Raw genomic sequence first — 16,436 nt, 5'->3', positions numbered from 1 at the left:
AATTACAATGAGTAGAAGATACAATATCAACAATACTATCAGTGATGGGCCAGTGGCGCCAGAGGGGAGGGGGGACACCAACTAATAACAGTTTTTGAGTCACGTTCAATGATTAACTTGCCATGGAGACGATCCTTGAAGATTTGGAGGCCGAACAACAGAGCACTAACTTCAGCAGTATTAGAATCGGCAATGCCCACCGGACCAACATAAGAAAGAATAGGGTCTCCATTGTGATCTTTGAACACACCGCCTGTTCCAACCAGCCTAGGACATCCAATAGCACTACCATCAAAATTCAGCTTAATGTAGTTGCAAGGGAGAGGATCCAAGATGGCCATACTTGGAGTTCTACAGGGGCCAAACATATGGACGATCAAATTCCCATTTTCCCGAAGGGAAACCCCTGATAGAGTGGCATAATCCTTCTTTGTGTGAAGCTAGTTTGAGATGAGGCCAACAACATGAGAAGCCGTGTTGTCCGGGGTGGTAGTTTTGAAATTGAATCTCCGGTTGTTCCGCACGAGCCAAATGCATCATGGAACATGCGCAAAACAGGCCGAAAGTATTAACTTGCCCAACCGAGGAAGGTGAATCCCTCGAACCATCTCAAAGGTGCCAAAGAGCTCCTGATGTAGCCCCACTTGGAGCCCAATTTTCTGAAAAATCTTTATCCAAACTTGCCACAAAAATCCATAGTGTAAGAGTGTTGGACTGTCTCTTCGCATTCACCACAAAGGGGACAAGAATGATCGGGGGCAGTGAAGCCTCTTCTATGAAGGTTGTCCGAAGTAAGAATTTGTTCTCTGATGGCCGACCACACGAAAAATTTGATTTTGCTTGGCACTGAGAGTTTCCAAGCCAGATTTGCCTTGTACACATGAATACTGTAGTTTTGCTTTCTGATATGAGAGTAAGCAAAAGTGACAGTGAATCAGCCATTATTGTTGGGCTTCCAAATCAGCTTATCAACTGAGTGCTCCAGGATAATAGTACTACTGAGTCTGGTAAGGAGAGAGCAAAAAGTCAATGATTTCTCATCATTTAATCCCTGATGGAAAGGGAGACTCCACGATTGATCACTCCATGAATCAGCCACAGAACAAGAGAGGACGCTAGCCACCCTATGCAGCCCTGGGAAGTCCTCTGAGAGGGATCGGGGGGCACACCATTCATCCGACTAAAAGAGAAGGGTCCTTCCATTGCCCGGGTGAAACGAGGAAGCATCTCTGAATATTGGAAGGAACTTGAAAATTCATTTCCATATCGGCGATAGGAGGCGAGCGGCGCCACCCTCTCTCCACTAGGCACCCGAAAACTAAAGGTATCCATAAATTGTTATGCTTGTTGTTGAAATTCCAAATCCATTTGAGTATAAGAGCTTTGTTCATTTCTCTTGTAGGCTGGATGCCCAATCCTCCCCTATTATGAGGCATGCAAATATCATTCTAACTAACCAAATGGTATCTGAAGGTGTCTTCTGAACCTCTCCAGAGAAATCGCCGACGGATGACATCAATTTTGGAGCAAACAGAGGTCGGACAGTGCATGAATGATAACAGATAATTTGGCAGCCCAACCAGACAAGACTTGAGGAGAGTGAGACAACCCGTTGTTGATAAGAGTTTGCCCCTCCAAGTGGCTAGCCTCTTTTCAAATTTCTCAATGAGGGGGGACCATAGTGATGCCGAAGGCCGAGAATAAAAAAGTGGGAGCCCAAGATATGTAGCTGGCATATTTCCCACAGAGCATCCCAAGTAGTCCGCCATATCCTGAAGCCTAGCTGGATCAATGTGGTAGCCAAGAAGAGTGGTTTCTCCCCAGTTAATGTTCTGACCAAAAGCCAATTCAAATAATCCCAAAACAACACGCAATTTTCTGATCTGATCCATAGTACCCACCCCGAAGCAAATAGTATCATCCGCAAACAGGAGAATCGGAATATCAAAGGTTGTGCAATCTGTCGTGGGAGGAGCCATCCCATGTTCTTGGCTGAGTAGATCAAGGAGGATAGATATTCTGCTATCACGTTGAAGAGCAAGGGGGAGAGGAGGTCTCCCTGTCTGATTCCCCTGGTTCCCTTGAAATACCCACAAACTGTTCCATTGAGAAGGACAGAGTAGCTTGCAAAGGAGATGCAGCTTTGGATCCAGAAGCGCCATTTTTCCCCGAATCCCATCTTCCTCAGGAGGGTGTCCAGAAACTTCCAATTAACTCTGTCAAATGCCTTTTCGAAGTCAAGCTTGAGGATGAATCTGGGGAGCTTGAGGACCTGAAATGATGACTAAGTTCATGACATGCCATGGTTGAACCAAAAATGTTTCTTTCCTTAATAAAAGCACTCTAGCCATGGTGAATGGCAATAGGGAGGACTGCCCTCCTTTTTTTTGAAAACCCTTTACACCAGTCTTGTCTTGTACCGCTTGCTGCTATCATGTTCATCTTTTATTCAGTACACCCATTTATTCTGCAAGCCTTCTTCCCTTTTGATAACTCAGTCAACTGCCATGTCTGATTGGATAACAGTGAAAAGGAGCTAACTCTTGACAACAAGAGATTGCAAGGAGGCTCCTTGCTTGGCAAAACCAAAAACCAAAAAATTCGCTGATCTCGAAATGAGAGACCAGAAACAATAAAAAAGATTAACAGTATCCAGAATTTCAAAAAAGGCATCCCAATGGTGCCACGGAGGTGCAGAGGCATTCTCGCACCAACCGATCACCACCTTAGAGTCTCCCTCAATCAGGATCGGTCCGGAGCAATGATCGCGAAAAACACAAAGCCCATTAAGAAGACTTTGAAGCTCAGCTGTCATAGAGTCTGTAATACCGAGAGGCCCGGAGAAAGAGACGATCTGGTTCCCAAAAGAATCACGAATCACGCCTCCGAAACAGACTAAACCATGATTACCAAGAGAAGATCCGTCAAAATTCAACTTAAGGACTCCAACAGGAGGCACATCCATTCGCAGATGACAAGGGGCTTCGAAGAGATGTGGAGCTGGGCTAGGCTTCTCCAATTATTTCTGATGGATGATCCCGAGAAAGTGGAGAAGGCCTTTCTAGAGTGAAGCCAAGTAGCAATATTGCCTGAGATGGTTTCAATGACTCTATCTTGAGTGCTGAATTTGGCATTGAATCTTCGTTGATTGCGCTCCAGCCAGAGACCACAGGGGATGAATGCGGATAAAACAGAGATCATCAATTTTCCAAGACCGGGGATAGGAGTACCAACAAGCATTCGACAGGTGGCAGCCAAGTCCTCAGGGAAGCAGAATTGGAGCCCGATTTTGCTAAGAATCGACGTCCAAATCCCAGTTGACTTTTTGACCCAAACAATTTCAAATACTCGCAGCAAAGCTTTGATCTTCATAATATAATCTAGGGATCCAACCCCAAATATAAGTATCATCCGCATATTGAAGAAGGGGAATGTCAAATGCATCAATGTTGCTAATTGGTTCCAACCAGCCAACCTCCTTAGCCTTGTAAATCATAGATGAGAGGAGCTCAACCATGATATTAAATAAGATAGGGGATAGCGGATTTCCTTGTCTTATTCCTCAGGTCTCCTTAAAGAATCCGCAAACAGTCCCATTAATAAGGAGGGAGAAGGAGCCCAAAGAGATGCAGCTCCTAATCCATAATCGCCATTGGTCACCAAACCCCATCCGACCCAATAGATCATCCAGGAGATCCCAATTAACCCTGTCAAAGGCCTTCTCAAGATCCAACTTCAAAGAAAAATGAGGGGTGCTGGAACGGGAGTAGTGATCAAATAGCTCATGTGCCGCCATGGAGAAGTCCAGAATATTTCTTCCCCTAAGGAGGGCACCTTGACCATGATGAATGACCAAGGGAAGGAAGGTCTTTAGACGACGAGCTAGGAGCCGAGCAATAAATTTGTAAGAACTGGAGATGAGACTAATGGGACGAAAGTCACCCGGCTGCTCAACAGTAGCTTTCTTCAGGACCAAAGCAATAAAGAGGTTCCCATGCTCTGGAATGTAATGGGCTCTCTATAAAAGCCCCAAACCATGTCAGTAATGTCCTGCTTAATAGTGGACCAAGCCCTACGGTAGAAGTCACAATTGAAACCATCGGGGCTAGGCGCACAGTCACAAGCCAAGCTTAGAACAGCCTTCTCAATGTACATATCGGAGAAAGGAAGCTCCAAAAAGGAAGCAGCAACGGTGAAGATTTTGGTAAAGTGAAGGTGCTGTAATTATCAGTCTACATGGGCACTCCTTAGTGTAGAGATCTGCATAAAACTGGATCAAAGCATCAGTAATGGAGGATTTATCCGAGGTAGACTCGTTGTTAATGCATAATAAGGTAAGCCTAATTGTTAATGCATAATGAGGTAACTCGGTTAGTCCTTCGCCTCGCCAAGGCGACGACATGAATTTTTTTTGTGTTGGCATCCCCTTCCATCAACCAACGGAAACGGGCATACTGCTTCCAATGCACTTTCACAAGTGAAGAATAGCTTGGCGGCGGATCTAAAGGTCAATCGAGAAGAAAATTCAGTATTCGAGAGGTACCTTTGTTCTTTGGTTTGGTCCAGGATACCGATTTGGGAAAGGAGGGAGTCTTTCTCAACACGAAGAGAGGAGATCAGATTAGAAGCCCAAACTTTCAATTTGACTTTGAGGCGTTTCAAATTTTGAGGGAGGAACCGATCAGATCTACCTTAACCCTTTTATAAATAAGGTTAAGACTTAACTTTGAAAAAAGCCCCTCTATGCGAGTGTGTGTGGTATCTTTCAAGATCATTTATATACAGTTCTTTGTAGTTTCCCTATTCCCTTTGGAGTATGTTACTCTATGGACGCAGAGTTTCATGCTTTTCTCCTTGGTTTAAAGCTATATAAACAGTTTTTCTTGTCTCTTATCATCGTGGAAGGGGATTCAGTGGTGATTAGTTGGCTTAAAACTCCAGCAAGGGTCCCTAGGCAGTTACTTCATAATGCTGATGAGATTTGCTACTTTTCAGGGATTTCTTCTTTTGAGAATCATGTAGTTTGATTGAGGGCTTACAAATGTTTGTGGGTAATGCATTCCCATTAGAAACAGGTTGAGCTATGTTTTACTTGAGGCTGAACTTGTATTTGATTGTTTTGTTCTTTGTAAATCCTCTCTTAATGAAATTCTGACTTTAAAAAAAAAAAAAAAAAAAAAAACAAAATCATGTGGACAGAACTATTTCAACTATGGTTGAGAGGTATTGAGATTCGTAGGACAATATTTCTGTAATATAGTAAACCTCAACCACTAAAATCAGCTTTTCGGTTCCTACAATTGTTAAACTTATTCATATGTTCGGCACTGTATAACTACTTGACAATGTCAATTCACTGAGCCCACTAGTAAATTCAAGGTTTTCATGCAGCAAACCATCTAGAAACATAAAGGATAATATGCATGCCTTAAAAAAATCAATAAACGTAAGCAAACCATCTAGAAACATAAAGGATAATATGCATACCTTAAAAAAATCAATAAACGTAGGTATGTCTTTCACTGATTCTGGAGAATTCATTTGCCTCCCTTGCTTCTCTGAGATGCTTTGTAATAACTCTTTAGCACCTGCCACAAATCAGTTTTACTAATTCAATTTTTTTTTAAAGTAAATACAATCGGTATTTAACTCCTTAGTCACAATACATTTTGGAACTTCTCAACTTATTTAAACTTTGATAAGTTAATCCATACTAAGAGAAAAAAAACAAAGAGTAACACTACCTCCAAGAACAAAGGCAAGTATCTGAATTAATTCAAACCCAACAAACATCTTGTTGACACGTATTCAGTCCTTCAAATCTTTTGTCACCAGTTGTTTTTTGGTTTCAAACAATGACCCAAGAAAGAGTAGATAATTGAGGCGAATAATAGAATATCAAGTCATAGGCATAATTAGAACAAAGGAGCATTTTCTTTATTTACATTTAAGGTCAGAAGAGTTTTCATTACAACATGTTGCCAACCAAAATAAAGTCCAACATTCAAGAATTCTAATTGAAGATATACATTGCCATTACCCTAAATTTAGGAATATGTCAAGCAAATATTAAGCCCTCTCTGTCGCTGGTCTCTGGGCAGACAAGCTAAAATGGAAAAGCTACAAGTACGTTATCTTGATTGTTTCTCCTTATGCTTTGACCTCCAAGCCATCACCTCTTCTAAAAACTCCCAAGCTTTGCTGTTTTGGTAACTGCCAGATCCTAAAAGCCAGCTGCAGAGAAGAGGGCAATCTATCCATCTCGGAAACCGGGTAGAAGAAATTTCTGATCCTTTGTTGACTTCTTTCCTTTTTGGGTATTTGTTGGGGAACCTATTGAGTTGGAAAAGCAAGAAATAGAATATAGTGACCCGCACTAGTGCAGAAGTTGAGTAAAGAATTATGACTCATACAGTCAGTTAGTTGAAATGGATTAGATCAATTCTTCACGAGCTGAGTCTAGAGGTTGATGCACCTACGACGATGTATTACGACAATCAGGTTACCATTTTATATTGCAAGCAACCCATATTTCATGAGAGGACCAAAAACATAGAAGTAGATCGTCACTTTGTTCGAGATGCGGTGATGAAAAAGGAGGTTACTACTCTTTATGTTAGATCATGTGATCAAGTTGATGTTTTCGCTAAAGCATTGGGTAGAAGGGAATTTGGGGGTTTTCTAACAAGGTGGGTCTTCTAGATATGTATGCTCCAGCTTGCGCGAGAGTGTTAAATATAATATAGGGATATTTTGGTCGTTTTCCAGAGTATGCATGTAGCAGTGAGGGCACCAATAGATTCAATATGTTTACATCAATCTATTTCATTTTTTTTTTTAGATGAAAGTGCATATTTTTTTTTTTTTTTTGAAATGATGCTGAATATTATTATGAGAGCTCAAATGAGCAGATTACGAGAGGGGAAGCCTTCCCAAACAATGAGAGATTGTGTTAAGCACCTAGCCAATACTACCTAAAAGACCGGTCTGATAGGTAGCGGAAAGCCAAGTACTTAACCCCAGGATCATAACAATACTCCCCCCGTTATGAGCCGACGTCCTCGGCAGCCCACTCTAGTGACACTGGCCCGGCCCACTTTTTGGGTCTACCAATAATTTTAATCCAGCCTCTAGGTTGCCCCCTCTAGGTCGCCCCTTCCGGGATTTGAACCCACAACGTGGTGCTTGCTCTAATACCAAATATTAAACACCTATCCAATACTACCAAAAAGACCGACCTGTCAGGAGCGAAAGGCATAGGTACTTAACCTAGGACCATAACAATACTCCCCCCGTTATGAGCTGACGTCCTCGGCGGCCCACTCTAGCGACACTGGCCCGACCCACTTTTTGGGTCTACCAGTAATTTTAATCTGGCCTCTAGGTCCCCCCCTCCGGGATTCGAACCCGCAACGTGGTGCCTGCTCTGATACCAAATGTTAAGCACCTAGCCAATACTACCCAAAAGACCGGCTTGATAGGTAGCTGAAAGCCAAGTACTTAACCTCAGGATCATAATAGATTGCTGGGAGGTTCCGAATTTAGCCAATTTATTAGCCAAAGAATTAGCTGATCTAGGAATGAGGTTTCAATTACAATGAATGGATGACACAATGTCAGCAATACAATCAGTGATTGGCCAATGGCGCCAAGGAGGGGAGCTATCTTTTGAACACCAGCTGATGACAGTCTTTGAGTCACCTTCGATAATCAGTTTGCCATGAAGCCGCTCTTTAAAGATTTGGAGGCCAAATAGAAGAGCACTCACTTCAGCAGTATTTGAATCAGCAATACCCACCGGCTCTGCATAGGATAGAATAGGGTCTCCACTGCTGTCCCTGAAAACACCACCAGCTCCAGCCGGTCCAGGACAGCCTAAAGCACTGCCATCAAAATTGAGTTTGGTGCAGTTGTAAGGGGGAGGATCCCAGGTGGCCATAACCGGATTCCTACCGGCACCCGCCATGTGCGCGATCAAGCCCCAATTTTCTCGAAGGGAGATGCCCGATAGAGAAGCAAATTCCTTCCTAAAATGCAGCCAATTCGAGATAAGGCCCACTGCCTGAGAAGCCATATTATCCGGGTTGCTAGCCTTGGAGTCGAATCTCTGGTTGTTTCACTTGAGCCATATACACCATGGGACATGTGCAAGGCATGTCAAGAGAATTATCTTGCCCAACTTAGGAAGGTGTATCCCCATTACCATCTCAAAGGTTCCGTAAAGATCCTGATGTAGCCCCATTTGGAGACCAATCTTCTGAAATATCTTCATCCAGACTTGCCAAGAAAAGTAGCAATGTAAGAGAACATGTTGGACTGTCTCGTCGCACACACCACAAAGGAGACAAGTGCGATCGGGGGCAGTGTAACCTCTTTTATGGAGGTTGTCAAAGGTGAGGATCTGTTCCTTGATAGCCGTCCACATGAAAATTTTGATTTTACTAGGCGCTGAGAGCTTCCATGCCAGGTTTGCCTTGTGCTCATGCATGCTGTAATCTTGTTTTCTAATGTGAGAGTAGGTGGATGCAACTGTGATTCGGCCATTAATACTGGGCTTCCATGTTAGTTTATCAACTGCATGCTCACAAATAGTAGTGCTGCTGAGTCTAGAGAGGAGAGCAAAAAGCCGTAGTTTCCTCATCATTTAATCTACCACGAAACGTGAGACTCCATGAGCGATCTCTCCAAGAATCAGCCACTGAGTAAGAGAGGTCTCTCACCACCAAAGAGAGCCCCGGGAAATCCTCGAAGAGGGAGCAGGGGCCGCACCATTCATCTAACCAAAAGAGGAGGGTCCTTCCGTTGACTGTGTAAAAGGAAGTTGCATCTCTAAATATTGGGAGGAGCTTTTGAATTGATTTCCATATCGGGGATAGGAGGCGAGTAGCGCTATCCTCCCTCCACTAGGCACCCGAAGGTTGAAGATAGAACCTGACCATATCGCCCCATAGGCTATTATTCTTGATGTTGAAGTTCTAGATCCATTTGAGCAAAATGGTATTGTTCATCTCCTTCATAGGCCGAATGCCTAAACCACCCCGATTGCGGGGCATGCAAATATCCTTCCAACTCACCAAATGATATCTGAAGGTGTCCTCTGATTCTTTCCAGAGGAAACGTCAAGGGATGGCGTCAATCATGTTGCAAATAGAGGTTGGACAGTGCATGAATGATAAGAAATAGTTTGGCAGTCCTACCAAAAAAGACTTGAGGAGAGTGAGTCGCCCAACAGTAGATAAAAGCTTGCCCCTCCATGTAGCTAGTGTGTATATATATATATATATATATATATATATACGTGTGTGTGTGTGTAAAATAGGAATAGGGGTATTATTGTAATTTTGCATTTATTATCACTTACGGGACTATATGTTCCCTAAGTTCCCTCTTTCGATGTATGAAATCAATGGGGAAATCGAAAATAATCTTCTGAAGATCTTGACATGGGATCAGAGCTTCGTTCTGAGCCCTAAATTTTTTTTTAGAGCTTGTTCAGCTCCCTTGTGGTCTTGATTCGGCGTTGGAGATCCTCGGAGAGTACTCCTTCGACGCTTCGGTGCTCTCATAGGTGAGTTATCTTCCCCCTCTCTCTCAGTTCGTCGTACTAGGTTCTCGTTCTTGATTTGCCGTGGATTTTGGTGTCTTTTGCTTCGCCTCCGACATCCGGTCAGGTTTTGATCGTCGGGGACATCCCGCAGCAAAACAGTTTGGCTGAGTAGTCTAAGGCGCCAGATTTAGGCTCTGGTCCAAATGGGGCCTTCGTCTTTTGAGTTCAGCGTCCTGTTCGACGGGGACATCATCTAGTCCAGCGCAGCGGAAGCGTGGTGTTCGACGAGGACGGGGACATCCTGTCCAGTCCAGTAACAGCACTACGACAGTGGGTAAGGAAGAAGGGGTTTATGCTTGGTCGCATTGGAATTGCGATTGACGTCAGCATTGGGACCACCAGTTCTGCAGTCAGGGGGGGTTCCGCGTGGTGCACATGATTTTCGGATTTGTGGTTGTTATTGCTGAGACATAGCAGAGAGGTTGGATATTTTTTTTTTTGGTTGTTCATTTTGCTGCTGCTCGTGATTTTTGGGCTCTGTGTCTATAGATACAAAACACCAATCAAGTGCATGTACGTAAAGAATCTGTCCAGAGAGGTGTCATCTGGATTTTATCATGTCAACTGATAGGTTAAGACTCGTTCCCTATTCGTTTTATGGGTAAAAATTACACTGCGAGGGAATTTCAGTTTCGTTTATTTGTTATGGGAACAAAGTTATGGGGTCATATAGATGGGAGTGATCCCGCACCTCGAGAGGCCGGGGCTTTGTCCAAGTGGAAAGTCAAGGATGCTAGGGTCATGACCTGGATCCTTGGCTCCGCTGAGCCTCACTTTGTTCTCAATCTGCGGCCTTATAGAAATGCGGCTGACATGTGGAGTTACCTCGCCAAGGTTTATCATCAAGACAACACGGCTCGGCTTTTTCAATTGGAATATGAGATGGCTAATTTCACACAAGGAAGTCTCTCCATTGAGGAATATTTTTCTGGTTTTCAAAACCTTTGGGCTAACTATGCAGACATTGTTTATTCTAATCCCATTGCAGCTCTCTTTGCTATTCAAGTAGTACATGAAAACAGCAAGAGAGATCAATTCTTGATGAAGCTCCGTTCCAATTTTGAAATTGCACGATCTAATATGATGAATCGTCATCCTGTACCATCTCTAGATACTTGTTTCAATGAACTTCTTCGTGAGGAGCAGCGTATAGTAACTCAGGCTGGCATGGAACATCGGGCTAATGTTAGTGCCCCTGTTATTGTGGCTTATGCAGCCCAGGGGAGGAATAAGGGAAGAGACATGCGTGTTGTTCAGTGCTTTAGTTTTAAAGCTTTTGGTCATATCGCTCGGGATTGCCCTAGGAAGTTCTATAACTACTGCAAGAAATAGGGTCATATCATCTCTGTCTACCCCATTCGACCTGAAAGGAAGCAGGGCACTGCTTATCTTGCCTCCGCTGGTGCCTCTAGTTCTATTGCATTGCCTGCTGCCTCGCCGGTTGTTCCTATTCCTGCTGCACCTACAACCTCAGCAAACTCGAACATACTCCTGAGATGGTACAACAGATGATCATTTCTGCTTTATCTACTTTTGGGCTCTCAGGTAATCATAAGGTTTCTTCTAAGGCATGGTATTTTTGATTCCGAAGCTTCTAACCATATGACCAATACTATTGTTTCTCTTTCTAATGTCAGAAATTATGATGGAAATCAGAAAATTAACACCGCTGATGGCATTTCTCTGCCTATCAGTGCTGTTGGTGATCTTTCTCCTTGCTTAACTGATGTTGTTGTGTCTCCTCACCTCTCCACAAATCTTATTTTTGTTGGTCAATTGGTCGATAATAATTGTAATGTCCATTTCTCTCGATCTGGTTGTGTTGTGCAGGATCAAGTGTCAGGGATGATGATTGCGAAAGGGCCTAAAGTGGAACGACTTTTTCTTCTTTATGTTTTTCCTTCCACCATTAGTCCTAGTTTTCCTTTCCTTTCCTTTGTATGTAATGTTTTTGGTTCTGAACCTAAGATGTGGCATAAACGTTTAGGCCACCCAAACTCTGATGTACTTAAAAAATTATTTAATTCTGGTGTATTGGGACATAAAGCATGTTCTTCTCTTGATCTTTCTTTTGAATGTCCATCATGCAAACTTGGCAAAAGTAAAGTTCTACCTTTTCCTCATCATGCATCTCATGCCTTACAATGTTTCGATATTATACATACTGATGTTTGGGGGATTACACCTGTTGTTTCTCATGCACATTACAAGTACTTTGTCACCTTTATTGATGACTGTAGTCGGTTTACTTGGGTTTACTTTCTACGGGCTAAGGCAGAAGTTTTTTTAGTATTTAAGCGTTTTCTTGTACTTCTAGAGACTCAATTCTCTGCCAGCATCAAGGTCTTCCGCTCTGATTCTGGCGGCGAATACATGTCTAATGAGTTTTAGGACTTTCTTCAAAGCAAAGGGATCATCTCTCAACGCTCTTGTCCTTCGACACCGCAACAAAATGGTGTTGTTGAGCGAAAAAATTGTCACCTTCTTGATGTAGTCAGAACCCTTTTACTTGAATCATCTGTTCCTTCTTGTTTTTTGTGTGAAGCGCTTTCTACTTCGGTTCATTTGATCAATCACTTACCTTCTCCTACATTACATCATGCATCTCCCTTTAAGTTGTTTGGCCATTTTCCTTCATATTCTGATCTTCGGACATTTGGTTGTGTTTGTTTTGTGCATCTCCCTGCTCATGAATGACATAAACTTACAGCCTAATCAGCTAAGTGTGCTTTTTTTGGTTATGCTATACCTCAAAAGTATGTTTGTTATGATCCACATGCTCGTCGTATACGTGTTTCTCGGAATGTAGTTTTCTTTGAAAATCAATATTTCTTTCCATCTTATGTTGAGCTGCCATATGCATCTTTATCTCTTCTGCCTAGCTTTGATGATTCTCCGACAATTGTGGAAAGGTTCAAACCTGGTTTTGTGTATGGAAGACGTAGTAGACACGAGTCTGATTCCACTTCCTCTGTGCCCCCTCACGATCTTGTCCTGGTGCTTGCTCCTACTCCTACTCTAGCTTCCACCGCTCTTCGCCGGCCTACTCGGCCTCCTCATTGCTATGGTTTCTCCTCCACTGTCTCTCCTGTGGCTACCTTATCCTCTATTTCCATTCCCACTTGTTACAAACGGGCCATGAAACATGAGTGTTGGCAACATGCAATGCAAACAGAACTTCGAGCTCTTGAGGAGAATCACACTTGGGATATTGTTCCTTGCCCCCCTACAATTAAGCCTTTTGGGAGTAAATGGGTTTTCTCTGTAAAACTTCGCTCTGATGGCTCTTTGGATCGGTACAAAGCTCGCCTAGTAGCTCTAGGCAACAAACAAGAATATGGGATAGATTATGAAGATACATTTGCTCCTGTTGCCAAAATGACCACGGTTCGAACTATCTTACCTATTGTTACTTCCCAGTCGTGGCAACTGCATCAGATGGATGTGAAGAACGCCTTTCTTCACGGTGACCTTCAAGAAGAGATCTACATGAAGCTTCCCTATGGTATGACTACTTCTTCTCCTCATGATGTCTGTAAGCTAAGGCGTTCTCCATATGGACTCAAGCAAGCTCCCCGGGCTTGGTTTGAGAAGTTTCGCAGTACGCTTCTTACCTTCAGGTTTACACAAAGTCAGTATGATTCTTCTCTCTTCTTCCACAAATCTGCATCGGGTATAGTCCTTCTCTTGGTTTATGTAGACGATATTATAATTACTGGCACTAACTATGGTTTGATTTCTAAGGTTCAGCAGCTGTTGCATACCACTTTTCATATGAAAGATCTTGGCCAGCTCACCTACTTCTTAGGACTGGAAGTACATCATTGGGCCAATGGTATTTTCATAAACTAGCATAAGTATATTCAAGATATTATTACCTTGGCTGGTTTGGAGGACACTTCTTCGGTTGATACTCCTATGGAGGTCAATGTCAAATACAGGAAAGATGAAGGGGGCCTTCTAGATGACCTTACTCTCTATCGGCGCCTGGTTGGGAGTCTCATCTACTTGACCACTACCTGCCCCGATTTCTCATATGCAGTTCATCAGGTTAGTCAGTTTATGTCCTCTCCTCGGCATCTCCATATTGCAGCAGTTCGACACATCATTCGCTATCTTCGAGGTTCTCCTACTCATGGGTTATTCTTTCCTACCGGCTCATCCCTTCAACTTGTTGCTTATAGTGATGCTGATTGGGCTAGGTGTCCAGATACATGTCGATTTACTACGGGTTGGTGTATGTTTTTAGATGATGCATTAATTTCTTGGAGATGTAAGAAACATGATCGTGTTTCAAAATCATCACTGAGGCCGAGTACCGTGCCATGTCTACTGCTTGTTCTGAGATTGTATGGCTACGTGGTCTTCTTTCGGAGTTTGACTTTCCTTAGACTACTTCTACCCCTCTTCATGCAAATAACACTAGTGCTATTCAGATTGCCACCAATCCCGTTTTCCATGAACGCACCAAGCACATTGAGGTTGATTGTCATTCTATTCAAGATATCTTGGAGATTCGGGTGATATCTCTTCCCTACATTTCTTCTGATCTCCAAGTGGCTGATGTCTTCACCAAAGCAATGACTCAACAGTGGCATCAATTTTTTGTTGGCAAATTGTTGTTGGTTGACTTACTAGCATCTAATTGAGGGGGGTTGTTAACATATATATATATGTGTGTGTGTGTGTGTGTGTGTGTGTGTGTGTAAAATAAGAATAGGGATATTATTGTAATTTTGCATTTATTATCACTTACGGGACTATATGTTCTCAAATTTCTCAATGAGGGGGTACCAAAGCGTTGCCGAAGGCCGAGAGTCAAAGAGTGGTAGTCCAGGATATGTAACTGGAAAATTTCCTACTGAGCACCCCAAATAGTCGGCCATACCCTAAAGCACCCAAATAGTCGGCCATACCCTAAAGCACCCAAATAGTCGGCCATACCCTAAAGCACCGGTGAGTCGATATGATAGCCTAGGAGGGTGGTTTTCTTCCAGTTAATATTTTGACCAGAAGCCAGCTCAAATAGTCCCAATACAGCACGCATTTTTCGGATCTGATCCATAGTACCAACCCCAAAGCAAATTGTATCATCTGCAAACTGAAGGATCGACACATCAAAGGCTGCACAGTCCGTCGTGGGGAGGAGCCAACCCAAATTTTTGGTCGAATAAGTCAAAGATGATAGGTATTCCGCTACCACATTGAAGAGCAAAGGAGAAAGGGGGTCTCCTTGTCTGATTCTCCTGGATCCCTTAAAATAACTGCAGACCGTTCCATTAAGAAGAACGGAGTAACTTGCAGAGGTGATGCAACTTTGAATCCAGAAGCACCATTTTTCCTGGAATCCCATCTTTCCCAAGAGAGTGTCCAAAAGCTTCCAGTTAACTCTGTCAAAGGCTTTCTCAAAATCAAGCTTTAGGATGAATCTGGGAAGCTTTAAAGCCTTAAAATGGTGGATGAGCTTGTGATATGCCATGGCCGAGTCTAATATATTTCTTCCCTTGATAAAAGTACTTTGGCCATGATGAATGGCAATAGGGAGAACCGCCTTGAGGTGATTGGCAAGGAGACGCGCAAGCACCTTGTAAGCATTGGTGGTGAGACTGACCGGCCAAAACTCAAAAGGAATTTCTGCCCCTTCTTTTCTAGGGATGAGGGCAATACACGAAGCTCCGATGCTCCGATGCTCCTATATCTGATGCCATGCTGATAGAACGAGTGGACCATGCAGGCAATATCGTCTCTGATGAAGGGCCATTGATAAAAAAAAAGGGGAGGAAATTACAAACCTAGCTTTGGGGGCCTGACTCCACAACAAAGTGTTGGAGAGAAATACCCGCCTTAGCCTGGGAGTCTGCGGGTGATTAGCAGAGCGCGAAATGTGGTTTCATTTACAGTTTAACAGTGAAAATAAATTATAAATTTCATTCAATATATCCCAATGACGCCACGAGGGTCGACCATGGTTAGCACACCAATTGATGACCACTTTTGAATCGCCTTCAATATAAAGGGGACCAGAAAGGTGGCTAGAGAAGATTTTGAGCCCGTGCACAAGACCATAGAGTTCTGCAGTGGTAGAATCTGAGTTGCCGAGGGGGCCTGCATATGAGAAGAGGAGGTCACCATTTCCATTGTGGATAACACCACCGGATCCAGTTGGTCCCAGGCAGCCAAGAGCACTTCCATCAAAATTGAGTTTTGTGTGCCCAGGAGGAGGGGGCCCCATGTAGCCATAGATGGGGGGGGGGGGGGGGGGGGGGGGGGGGGGGAGGAGCCCAATGATAGTCTACCAGTTTCCTCTGACGTTTGAATCACTTAATTTTCTAAATTCTTTTTTATTTAAGAGCCAGACAGAAACTTGGCTAGAGCTTTGCTCAATCAAAACCTCAATAGGACAAGTTTTGAATTTGAATTTCCTCCAATTACGTTATTTCCAGAGAGCCCAGATTATATGTCCAATACAACAAGATATTATCATTTTACCTAATTTTGGGAGCTTTGAGCTGACGAGGGAGAGGACAGTGTCAGCAATGTTTCCAGAGGCACAGAATTGTAGGCCAATTTTGTTTAGAAGGGAAGTCCAGACTAGGTAAGCAAACTGACATGATAGAAGGATATAGGTTGCTGTTTCTGGAGTATTTTTGCAGAAAGGGCCGAAAGGGTCCAAGACAGGGGTGCCTTGTCCTATTAAAGAATCAGAAGTTAGGATTTTGTTTCTACAGGCAGACCAAATGAAGAATTAGCACGTGGAGGGGTGAGTAGATCCCAAGCACAGGTAGTAGGGTGCTTTGGGTGGGCTGATGAGAGGTTGTTTAAGAATATA

General features: G+C 43.3%; 1 protein-coding gene across 3 annotated transcripts in view; it reads right to left on the bottom strand.

The window, feature by feature from the left end:
- LOC137949994 (phosphatidylserine decarboxylase proenzyme 2-like) overlaps positions 1-16,436 on the bottom strand; it is a 113,292-nt gene that overhangs the window by 17,909 nt on the left and 78,947 nt on the right. For all 3 annotated transcript variants that reach the window (XM_068796309.1, XM_068796310.1, XM_068796311.1), the window contains one exon: positions 5,488-5,588. In XM_068796309.1, coding sequence (XP_068652410.1) covers positions 5,488-5,588 — 101 coding nt within the window. The remainder of the gene's footprint in view (positions 1-5,487; positions 5,589-16,436) is intronic.

This window comes from Aristolochia californica, unplaced genomic scaffold (genome assembly GCF_029961685.1).
Source record: "Aristolochia californica isolate CCGP_79_NKW_82.1479 unplaced genomic scaffold, dmAriCali1.0.hap1 SCAF_14, whole genome shotgun sequence".
NCBI lineage: Eukaryota > Viridiplantae > Streptophyta > Magnoliopsida > Piperales > Aristolochiaceae > Aristolochia > Aristolochia californica.
The sequence above is the reverse complement of the archived record's forward strand: the minus strand, read 5'-3'. Positions and strand labels throughout refer to the sequence as shown.